Source organism: Mytilus edulis, chromosome 1 (assembly GCF_963676685.1).
Source record: "Mytilus edulis chromosome 1, xbMytEdul2.2, whole genome shotgun sequence".
NCBI lineage: Eukaryota > Metazoa > Mollusca > Bivalvia > Mytilida > Mytilidae > Mytilus > Mytilus edulis.
Window position 1 is genome coordinate 67,541,868 of NC_092344.1, and position 11,919 is coordinate 67,553,786.

Below are 11,919 nucleotides of genomic sequence, written 5' to 3' on the forward strand. Positions count from 1 at the left end.
AAAAATAATAATAAAATGTTTAGATTTCTTATTGAAGAATTTAAAAAAAAAAAATATACAGCTCCTATTTAATTTTTTTTAATCATTTTTTATTAAAAAAAAGAACAAGATTTTATTTCATTTAGCTGTTGATTTCACTTTTGTTGGTCAGAAGTTATTATCCTGGATAGATTTGAGAATGGCAATTTTTGTCTGAACTGGCACTTTTAAAATGGACCAAGTCAAACAAGTCTGAAAGTACCATACATAAGAGTACATCAGTTTCATTTGTACCAGCTGCCCTCTTAGGTTTAACAATGGTTACTATAAAAAATTTAGATAACTTGGTTTGTTGTTAATTTATTAGCTCATTTCTTGTACATAATAAATTTAAATATTTTTTTCAGGCCAGTAATCATATGCTTGGACCCAAACCATTTGCCCTAGACAGAATGATGGCTATATTTTATGCTGTTGTAGAAGGCAGAGTAGCTCCTACAGCTAATATATTTATGCAGGTTTGTACTAATTTAATCATTTCCTGCATATGCCATTTCAACCTAACTTAAATATTTAGTCACATATAATAAGATGGTGGTCCCTATTGATTTTAATGTCACAAGGTCCAAGTTCAAGGTCATAGTTAATGGGTATGTCATCTTGCTTATTTAAGGTTCTTTAATTAATGTTTCTCATTTAGATAATGGATGAGCTGTATGATTTTGAATGGTATTATGAATAAATGATCTTCTTTTACAGATATCATCTTTAGTAAGTTTGAATTTATTAGGACATGTTGCCAGTGACGACCAGATTGATTCACCTAAATATAAATGTCTTGTCTCCTTAGACTTTATAAAATCTGTTTCAAGGTAAGTTCATTTGTTTATTTTGTGTTCTTTTATTTCAAATTTATCATGATATAGACTTGGAAAAACATCTATGATCATTTTATAATGTTGTTTTTGCTGCATTGATAATTAGCATGATATATAGAAAAAACTATAAGTAAAAGGGGGTAATCCAAATTTAATTTCTCACTGACCTCTTGTTTGTTAAAAATTATTTGTTTTTCAACCCTTGTTTAAGGACGCTCGCTTGTCATATTTTGGATTTTTTGTCAGATTTTTAGGAATCCTCTGGTTTTGAATGCCTTAAAAATATTTGCCCATTGACCCCCAATTTTCTTTTTATAAATCGTTTACATGTATAATGATAAGCTTTCTGTAAAAGCCTTATCAAATTTTTTTTTTTAATAGTTTATGAGAACTTTAACTTGTCAATGATAAAGCTATGAAGAGTCAAGAGAGAATATTTTCCCGCCAAAATTTCATTGGTTAATATCTCGAAAACAAGAACATTGACCTATACATTTTTTTTTTCTCTCCTGATTTCTTTATTAATCCCCTATCAATATAAACTAGTGTTTTGAAAAGTTAATTATTTTGAAAATGAAAAGCGAACTTCCTGAAATCATTAAAGTGGATGAAAATGACATGTTTATCAATCCAATCGGAATAAAATACAGATAATGTGTCTATGTTCTGCTTACAAAGATTGGACAATTTACGTTTCTCTTTCTATTAGGAAAACCTTTCTTTTCTGGGACCCTTGACTTTTGTTATCATGATTCACACCTTGTACATGTATTGGTAAATAAATTTGTGGACAGTATTTAATTAGTTGACTAAATAATTAGCAGCACAGAAAGTAGAATTGACTGTTATTAGATTCTTGTCTGCTAAACCTAGACAAAAGATTTGTATTTTATTGAGATTGTTTAATAAAGTTGAACATGAAAAATTTAGAAATACTTGAATATTATTTTCGTAATGAAAGCAATTACCAAATATTATCTTAAAAACACCTTTGAATTGCAAAATAATTTCCCCTTTTCACATGTAAATATTAGTTCAGTGTGCTTACTTTGTTCCCTTAATGTCCCACTTAATAAAATTTCTATTGTTCAATATTAGTTACCTCAATGATATTATGAAATTATATAGATAAGGAAAATATGGATTAAAAAAATGTGTACAGTAGATTTGAATTCTACAATTTGCGTCCCATGTTCGATTAATTTCATGTGATATAAAATATTTAAAAAAAATCAATTTGCACAAAAAATAATAATCCACTTTGAAAATCATTTTGAAACATCACATGGCTGTAATATTTGTTGATGTCTTAAGATTAGCTAATGAAATATCTCTTGAGTTTGAAGTGTATCGTGATGATTTAACTTTATTAAACACTTAAAAGGATTGCCAATTACATCAGATATTAAGTATATACTTGACACAATTAGAAGAGGAAATATGAGTTTCTTTAATTACCCTAATTAAGTTGCAGTCTAGGGAAATAATTTCCCCCTCTTCAGTACCATGTACAATGTCATAACCTGAATTAAATCTGACATTTGTCAAGAAAGGTAATAATAGGAGTAATATGGCAACAACAAAAAATCAGTAGTTTTATGATGGGCAAATCAATTGTTACATTGAATTCAGATAACAAGACCAAGATAAACTTTTGAAAATATCCAATGTTAACATAAAAAAATTCCAACATCTAACAATGGAAGTTTGCCAGTCCTTTTGCATCAATTTGTTAACGCCGTGCTAGCCCCTTCCAAATTTTTGAAGGTTGGTTTTGAATTAATTGTTTCCTCTCATCTGAACCTTGGATAAGTTAGAATATTAAAAAAGAAATCTGTTATGGGGAACCATTTTTTTTCAGAAGTGTTATTTTTAAAATTATCATATTTAATTCTTGTACTTTGGATGGCACTTTTTTTCTTTTTCTTTTTTTTTTTTTAAGTCAGTTCTCTTTAAATTAATATGAGAGTGTCTACTGGACAGAATATGTGATCAGCTCAATAAAAAAATATTCGTAGTTTGGAAAATATTTTTTCATGAAAAGGGAATGTAAAAATATCTAAATGTCTATGTTTTAATTTTGTCTTACATATTTATACTTAAAACAGCTTTTCACCAAAATTGGTATATCTTATTTACATGTAGATTTATCATCAAAATGCCAGTAATTAAAATGATCAAATTGAGTAGTTTCAAATATTTCTTTTACAGGACAGTGAACTTTGAGGTAATGAGGTACTTGTTTGACTTTGTATGAAGATGTCTGTTAAGTAGAAACTGAGAGAACAAATCTGCAGAATTATTATGCACTCAAATCAATTACGTGATATTGCCAGTTATGAGAATTTAATTCATCAGGATTTAAACAGTATTTATTTCATGGTTTTCTGAGAAAGCAGAGTTTGAAGAAAAGCTTTTGTTTTACTAGTGAACATTACAGTTGCATATTGAATGTGCATGGAGACATATTGTGAATCTGTGAAATAAATTAAAAATTTATGCATTATAGTTTTAAAGTTTTAATGAGTAAAAAAGAAATATTGGTCATGCAATACTGCTGATTTTATTATAGGTAAAATTGAGTTTTGTATGATAGTTAATGATCTACATGACAAATACTTTGACGTAGTTTCATGGTAAAATGTTTCATATTTACAGGCTGTGTGCTTAATAGATATTATTCTAACATGACGTCCTTCAAACGCTTTGAGTACACACCCGTGGTAAAATATGAATATATTGCCAGTGCTGTTCCGATTGTACTCCCACGTCATATGCTTTTTTATGAATGAGATACCCGACGTCATAGAACAATGAAGTTAGAATGTAAGCATTTTACGGGAAAATACACGCTTGTGAATCCGAAAATCATCACAAGGAAACATACACAAATGATGCTAAAATGTGGCAAAAGCCCTTTATTGTACATCATATAAGACATATAAATAAATTATCATTCAAATTCATCCAAAACTGTCTAAATACATTATTTTAAATAGTTTAAGCATGTCACTAATGCAGTTTGCTCCGTTCTTTTACGCTAGTTTATTTAGTGCGTTTATTTATGGGAACGGCAAATATTTGCCTACACCTAGAGCGCTTCGATCCAAAAGAATTGCCATATGTGTCCTATCAGAATCGAAATAATTCATGGGGGCTTGAATATATCTAGATTTTACCACGGGTTGTCCCTTTATGCCGATATTTTACCCCTCGCTATCGCTCAGGGGTAAAATATTTGTCATAAAGGGCCAACCCGTGGTAAAATCACGATATATTCAAGCCCCCATGAATTATTTCTTAAATATACCTCAACGAGACAACAAGTCATCACTCTCAAGCTATAAAGTACTCTTAGAAGTATTTTTTTGTGTTTTAAATAATCGAAAAGTGAAATTAGGAGATGGGGTATGATAGCTAATGGAACAACTATCCATAGACCAAAGGTCAAAGATGTTAACAGTTATAGGTCACTGTACAGCCTTTGACAATGCTATAAACTGTTTTGGTATGTAAAACAATTCAAAAAGTCGCTGCCATTTATTGCTTTTAGACCAGAGAAAAAAAAAGTACAAGTAGATTTGTTTCTTTTTTAACCCTGAAATTCCAGATTTATACTACATTTATCAAGCTATTTATAGCTTTTAGACCAGAGCAGAGAAAAAAAAGTACAAATAGATTTGTTTCTTTTTTAACCCTGAAATTCACCTGTATCTTCAGCTAGCTGTGAATGAAAAAAATAGTTATATTCTTCAGAACCTACATGGAGTAGATGTTTTCCATTTATTTGTTTGCTTACCTGGTCAAAGAGCCATGTGAGTTTTTTTAATCATTTTGTGTCTGTCATCCATGGTCTTCCCTCCTGAAAGTGCTCTGGATTTGAAAATTTTGTCTACTTCATCTATAGGATGTCAACTTAAATGTGGGTTTTGTCCATGTTGATCAACCAATATGACTGCAATAGAAGATAGGAGTCAAGCTTAAGTTTTGGCTAATATCTAAAACAAATATTACAATGAAAGAAAACTGACATAGTAAAGATGGTCAGCACAACAAGTTCTATCTATCCTGAAAATTTTAGAAACATAAGTCCACCCCTTTTGGATTTATTGCCCCTGAAATGTTATTTTTCACTTTGTTTGACATTGCATAACCATTGTTTCAAAAACTATGGGAACTGAATTAGAAATGTAAAATGCAAAAAAACGATTAGCATGACAAGATGTATCTATTATGGTGAATTTGTATAATCATGGATTATGTAGAATCCCAGATATATCAGGGATTATATAGAATCACTAAAATCATTCGTGATTATATATATTCCTGAAAATAACCAGTGATTTTTACATAATCACTGAACATTTTAATAATTCTACAAGTTCCCTAATATAAGTTCAGGGATTATCAATAATTTAAGATCCTTTGATAAAAAAAATTAAATATAGACAAATTATTATTATTTTATTGTTTTATTCCTTGAAAGATTAAGTGAACAGTTTTCATTCCTGATCGTCTACTACTATGTTAATCTTAAGTGAACAGTTTTTCCAGTGCCTAAGTGATATTTTATTCAACTGTTTAACCTCATTATTTCACAAAAAAACAAGTATGTCACAGGCACAGATGTTGCTTGGGTTGGAGCAAATGTATGCTCAAAAGTTCCTGCAAATTGTGGTGGAAAAAACTAAATGCAAGATATGAACAAGGAACAAATACAATGACGTCGCTACTTTGATTACAAAAGAACCAAGTAAAGAAGACAACACTCCTATCTGCTGACAAAGTAAGTATTAAATCCCTTTCCTCCATGGTATATTTTTTTTAACATACTTGATTCGCATAGGATTTTTTCAATATCATCAGGTTTAAAGTATCAATGCATTGCGAAAACAAATATTTCATCAATGAAATTCCAGTCAGATATTCTATTGAATATCCTTTTTATATAAGTTATAAATTTTATTAAGTCTGATACAGATTTTTCTTTGGAAAGACATTTCAACTGAGGCACTACATGGATGTCAAAAGGCATCATTATGGAGGAAAGGGTTAAATTGTTTAAAGGCTCCTTTCATCTTGTATATTTCATACAGATCACACTCTTCACATAATTATTCATTAACATAGGAAAAGGGAGAAGGCAAGGTTCTTAAAACAAATAATATTAAATTGAGTGTATGGAGTGATTGTAAGGTGAACCTATCTGTCTAGCATGGTTCATCCTACCATGACCTGATGACTGATGTTTCATTTGCCAATGTTTAGTTTCAGTAAAAAGGCCCTCTTCTTAGAAACTATAAGCAATAAATCATTTACCAATACATATTTGGTGTTTGGAAAAGCTGTTGAAGTACATGTCTGTCTGGCAGGGTTCATCTGATTTACCTCATTTTCATGGTTCAACGTTCAATGTTAAGTTTTCCACTGGTTAAGTTGGTTTCTTAGATACGTTTAGTAATAAGGTCAATTATATTTAATACATGAAATGATTGTAAAGTGTATATGTCTTTCTGGCAGGGTTCACCTGACCTTGACCTCATTTTTATGGTTCAATGGTCAGCATTAAACTTCCATAGTTTGGTCTGTTCCTTGTTTACTAGAAGCAATTGGTCAACTTCCTGTGGGGTATGGGTTGATTGTAAGGTGTGTCTGTCTGTCTTTGTTCATCTGATCTTGACCTCATTGTTTAATTTTAAGGAATCATTGATAATGTTAAGTTTATCATGTGATACTGTACTTAGAATGTGCACTTTTGTGAATGTTATTGGGTCTTCCTCATCTACCATAGATAAAAGTTTACTTAGTCTATATATCATAGACAGAGAAGAAAACATTATATTCAAAACCAGGTTTTATGATAATATTTTGATGTTTCTTGATATTCCAAAAATATTAATAGCTATAAATGTTACGTCAATATTTAATTGAAAAATAATTGAAAAATGTGATAACATTGAATTTAAATTATAGAAATATTACATTTGAATGATAAGTTGTTATTTATTACTAGCAAGAATTTCATTTACATCACTACACAGTAGGAAATAAAATGTTGCTTTTATTTTCACCATTTCTTATCTGTTCAGATAACCAATTTACTGGCAAAAATAAATGATGTAAGCTTCATAATGTTAGAACGTATTATACATTTTATATTCAGGAATAAGTCAAGAATATGAATATTTTGTAATTATATATCTAATTTCAAGAGCTGTGAAGTATGCCTTTAAGTATATTGTTTGCTCTCATGTTTCAAATATATGCATTAATACATGTAGTTTAAAAGAATATCATGAAAATTTGACAAACATACGTCATTGCAACTGCACGACAGCTGCCTAATTACCCTCTTGGCAAGACTGGTGACATTTGAAGTGTACAATAATTACAAAACAAAAGACTGAAGTCGACAGCAGCAGTAACTCTTAAGGAGCTGTACTTATGCTGAATTGGAATTGCAACATGTGATTTTTTTTATTTAATTACGTAAGTAAATGTGACTTTTTACTGGAAATATATTTAATTCTTATAGATACAGGATTATTGTAGATTTTGGTAAGTAACATTTTTTATATGATTGAAAAATCTTACTTTGAATAGTAATTAATGAGAAAGATTTGTATATATAAATCAAAATATAGAATTCAATATATATTTATATCCTGGAAGAATCCATACTTACACTGAATTCGGGTTGTTTCACACTTTTTTTTATTATTTACATAAGTAAAAGTTTAATTTTAAGTGAAATATAGTAATTTCTTATAGATACAGGGCTGGATATGTTATTATTTTGGTAAGTAATAGTTTAAAAACCATAATTACATATAGCGCTTGGAAATATGAATACTCAACTAGAGATTTTTGTTTAAATGCAGACATATAAGGATAAATCTGAATATATAAATTAGGTCCGTAATGAATTGCTACTGTCTACAATAGGATTTATGGAGATGGAGTTGACTAGTACCTCCTGTATGTAGCTACATATATGGTTATTGTATTGACTTGTAAGTGGATGTGGTGTATATGTGAAAAAGAGAGCAACCCAAAATTAGAATTTTTATGCCCCACTTAGGGCATTATGTTTTTCCGTCTGTGCGTCCATTTGTTAGTCCTTTGTCCTTTGTGCCAATAGTGGTCAAGAATGATTTGTGTGAATTACTTTATACTGCAATCAGCAAACTATTGTACAAATAATTCCGAACTATATATTTGTACTTGTACATACAAAGTCTCCTGTTACTTTACTTCCTTGTTAATTAAGCAGTAATGTGAATATTTCTTTTTTATTGCATAACAGTTCATTTTACAGTTCATTTTGTTGTCATCTTCACACTCAACATTTAAAACGGTGGATTTCTAAGAAAAATTAAGAGACAAGAATTTGGATTTAAACAACTATTAAAGGCTAGAAGTGCTGGGTGTAAAAGAGTGCCGAAAGATACAAGTCAAATTCATAGATCGAAAATAAGCTGACGGCACCATGGCTAAAAAAGTAAAAGACAAACAGACAAATAATAGAACACAATACACAACATAGAAAACTAAAGACTAAGCAACACGAACCCCAACTCAAAAACTGCGGGTGATCTCAGGTGCTCCTGAAGTGTAAGCAGATCCTGCTTCACATGTGGCACCCGTTGTGTAGCTCATGTTATTACAAACCCGGTAAATAGTCTAGTTCGGTGTAAATTGCAGGATTGAAACAATATTTGTACATAGTGTAAAATTGCTTTTTTTTACAAAAGTTGGCCCTAGTTAATTTTTCTTCCGTATGTCTTTATAAAAAAACTGAAAATGTTTTTTATTTCCAAATTTATATTAATCTTACTCATGCTCATTTCAATATCACTTGTATACCATCTCATTTCAAGAGGTAAAATAATAATTTAAAGAAAAAAAATTAGCTTTAAAAATCAAATAAAAAAATATTTTAGCTTGTTTTACAATACAATGCTTTTGAAATGATTGATACCAATCAACTTTCTTTTAAAATTATTCCTTACTTCAATTCATTCACTGAAGAAGAAATATTATTTTGTTAATTTGTTTTTATATGTCAGTTTGTCAGAGACTACTTGATGTATATGTAAGCAACTAAAGATAAACAGTGAGCAAATATATATATATATTATAGTATTAATGAATGGGTGTTTTTATAATGGCCCTGTTATATGTCCAAGGTCTGTAATAATGGTCGAGGAAGTCTGTAATGGCCCGAGGCAACGCCGAGGACTATTACAGACATCCAATCTGTTTAAATCCATTAATTATTACTGACCGAGGCAACGTATAACAGGGCCATTATAAAAACACCCATTTCTTAACCAACTGAACAGAAGTGTATGTGTTGCTGCCAACTCTTACTCTTTTAATGACAGTTTAGTTTGAAAAAAATAATTTGTACTTCATACTCATGATAAGCTTTAAATATACCAAATATCCAAGATATTAAGTTGAAAAAAGTTATGTGTTGAAAAACAGAATGAACAGTGATCCCTTTATATGGTTCTTTAATGTTGGTTGCTGGTTACTAAATTAAACAAAATACAAAAAGGTATTATACTCTTAATTTTATTAACTTTATTATAAAACCCTAACTGGGCTTCATACAGACAAACTGGGCATTAATACAGGGCCATTACAGAAAAACAGGGCCATTACAGAAAAAAAACTAGGCCATTACAGAAAAACAGGGCCATTACAGAAAATATGTAATTTTTAATAAACAGTCATTGTTGGCAATAATGTACTTAGTTGGTTAATAAATATATATAATTAATAGAAATCAATTTACTATTTATTTTAAAGAATAGTAACATATTCATCCTTGCAAAAATGAATGACCAGGCCAGTTATGTATATTTTGTATATATGTACAAAATAAATGACAAATAAACAGTGTATTGAATGTAAAATAATCAAAAAGTTGTTGTAAATGTAATGATAAAAGTCTATTACATGTATAAACTATTTTTATTTTAAGTAAATATGATATTGATATCTTACAAAAAAAATGTTTTTATTGAAACTAATCACACTTCCCCAGTCAAAACAATTTCATTGGAAAGAAATCAACATGGTTCTTATAAAAGTACATTTGACTCAGTTAAAAGTGCAAATGTTCTTTACCTGTGATAAAAATAGAAGCAGGTGTTTGTTCAAAGAATCTTCAAGTTTGCATGCTGAAATATACATCTTGAGACTAAAATAGATTTTATGCTTTTGGTTTGAGCATGTGCAAGGCATGCTTGTGTATCAGGAGTAAAGAGTCAGGTGGTCTTGAAATGAGCAGCCATCCAATAATATCACTATGATTGTTTGATTGACAGTTGTTACAGCAAAATTTGTCTGAAAAGGGAAGAATCTGACAATCCTATTTAGAACATCAAAAGACAGTCAAGAATACAGAAGAGTTATTTATTTCTTACAGAAAAACACCTGAAAGTGAATTGTAAGTCTAATAGCTTAGCTATTGCAATTGCAAAGTTAGTTATTTTTGGTTTAATGTAAAAACAGGTTTAGAATTTACACATGTTTATTAATGAAACATGATTATGTTTGCTCTAACACTAGGTCTAGTCAGTCATTTATAGGTTAAAGCACAAACAAGCAAAAAAAGCAAAAAACCACATCAAGACAATATATTTTGAGGAAATAATTGTAAGAATAATAGATAATATCCATATTCTTCCAGTTTGTTTCTCTAAAATGCTCGCCCTTTTTCTTCCTAGCACATTTGGTCAAAATGAAAAAAACCTTGATTGTGACATGTGTATGACATCATGATATCACCAATAAGGGTGTTGATGGGGTAATCAGAATAGATAAAAATGAGCAAAAAAAAAAATAAAGAAAAGAGAATAAATAGAAAGAATTACTGCAAAAGTAAAGATTTTGGTAAAAATATACCGTTGTAAATCTTAAATTTTAATTAAATATTCCTCAATAGATGCAACAAAACAAGACATGAAGAAGTTATGCTTGTTTCCTTAAAATCGATCCATATTGAAAACAATATACAGAAAGAAAAAACTAAGTCAGAATATATCATAAGTGATTGACCCATTGATTGGTAAAAAAAGGCATGCATGTTCAGGACGAGAACAAATTATATAATACAGGTACATCAAATAAATAGGTTCTATGAAATGGATTGACTTTGATGAATTGTGGGAAAAAATACACCATTGACCTTATAATTAGAAATGGGTGCATATTTAGACAACCTTCACTACCAAAAAGCCTTGTCAGTATAGGTTTTTGCTGTCGGATAAGAGAAGTCCAGATGACTCTATTAATTAGTCTGTACAGTACTGCCCAATATCAGACCATCCACTTTTCAGTGTAGAATACTATTAAAATTCAATAGAAACTTATGCATTTAAACACAATATAATCACCTCTATTTACACACAAAACTAAGTACATCTAATGTTGTAAGCTAAGAAGCTGGGTCACAAGTCGTTCAACATGTTACTATGCAAGGGACTGTTTATATTTCCATACACTGTCCCTGATACATACATTATATTCCCTGACCTGTTTATTATTATTATAGTACTAAAATTATTTGTTTCCATACACCAATCAATTTTCCATGGACAAGTCAGAATTTTTTATTGAGCAAATTGTAAAACAGAAGATAATACAACAGAATTGATTTGATCTTTCTATTTCAGGTGATATTATACTAAAGTGCTATGGAAAAGATACTCTTGAATATTGTTCTGTTGGCTACCTTTCTTTGGCCAGTGATTGGTTTTCGGCCATACATGGAGCCATTCTTTTTTCTTTGTAATTACCATGGTAACAATGAGGAAGCTGGAGGAATTGACAAAGGGGAAGTAGCTCTTAGTGTGTCGGTTGAGGGCAATCCTGAATACTACACACCAGATCAGTTTTATAACAGTAAGTATTTATTGTTTAAGAGAGAGGCGAAAGATACCAAAGGAAAATTTAAACTCGTAAGTCAAAAATAAACGACAATGCTTATGATGGCTAAACAGGAAAGACAAACAGATAAACAACAGTACACACAACAAAACATAAAAAA

At 29.9% G+C, this 11,919-nt stretch overlaps 2 protein-coding genes across 3 annotated transcripts in view; both read left to right on the top strand.

The window, feature by feature from the left end:
* Positions 1-3,363, top strand: part of LOC139487703 (origin recognition complex subunit 5-like) — a 31,057-nt gene extending 27,694 nt beyond the window's left edge. The window contains exons 13-15 of the mRNA XM_071272695.1: positions 387-497; positions 739-851; positions 3,069-3,363. Of these exons, the coding sequence (XP_071128796.1) occupies positions 387-497; positions 739-851; positions 3,069-3,114 (270 nt within the window). The 3' untranslated portion in view covers positions 3,115-3,363. The remainder of the gene's footprint in view (positions 1-386; positions 498-738; positions 852-3,068) is intronic.
* Positions 3,364-7,149: 3,786 nt separating this feature from the next.
* Positions 7,150-11,919, top strand: part of LOC139487708 (reelin-like) — an 80,848-nt gene continuing 76,078 nt past the window's right edge. The window contains exons 1-3 of one of the 2 annotated variants that reach the window (XM_071272720.1): positions 7,150-7,346; positions 10,196-10,317; positions 11,546-11,774. In XM_071272720.1, the coding sequence (XP_071128821.1) occupies positions 11,567-11,774 (208 nt within the window). In that variant the 5' untranslated portion in view covers positions 7,150-7,346; positions 10,196-10,317; positions 11,546-11,566. Of the gene's footprint in view, positions 7,416-10,195; positions 10,318-11,545; positions 11,775-11,919 lie in introns of both variants that reach the window. The other variant, XM_071272709.1, reaches the window with a different exon arrangement.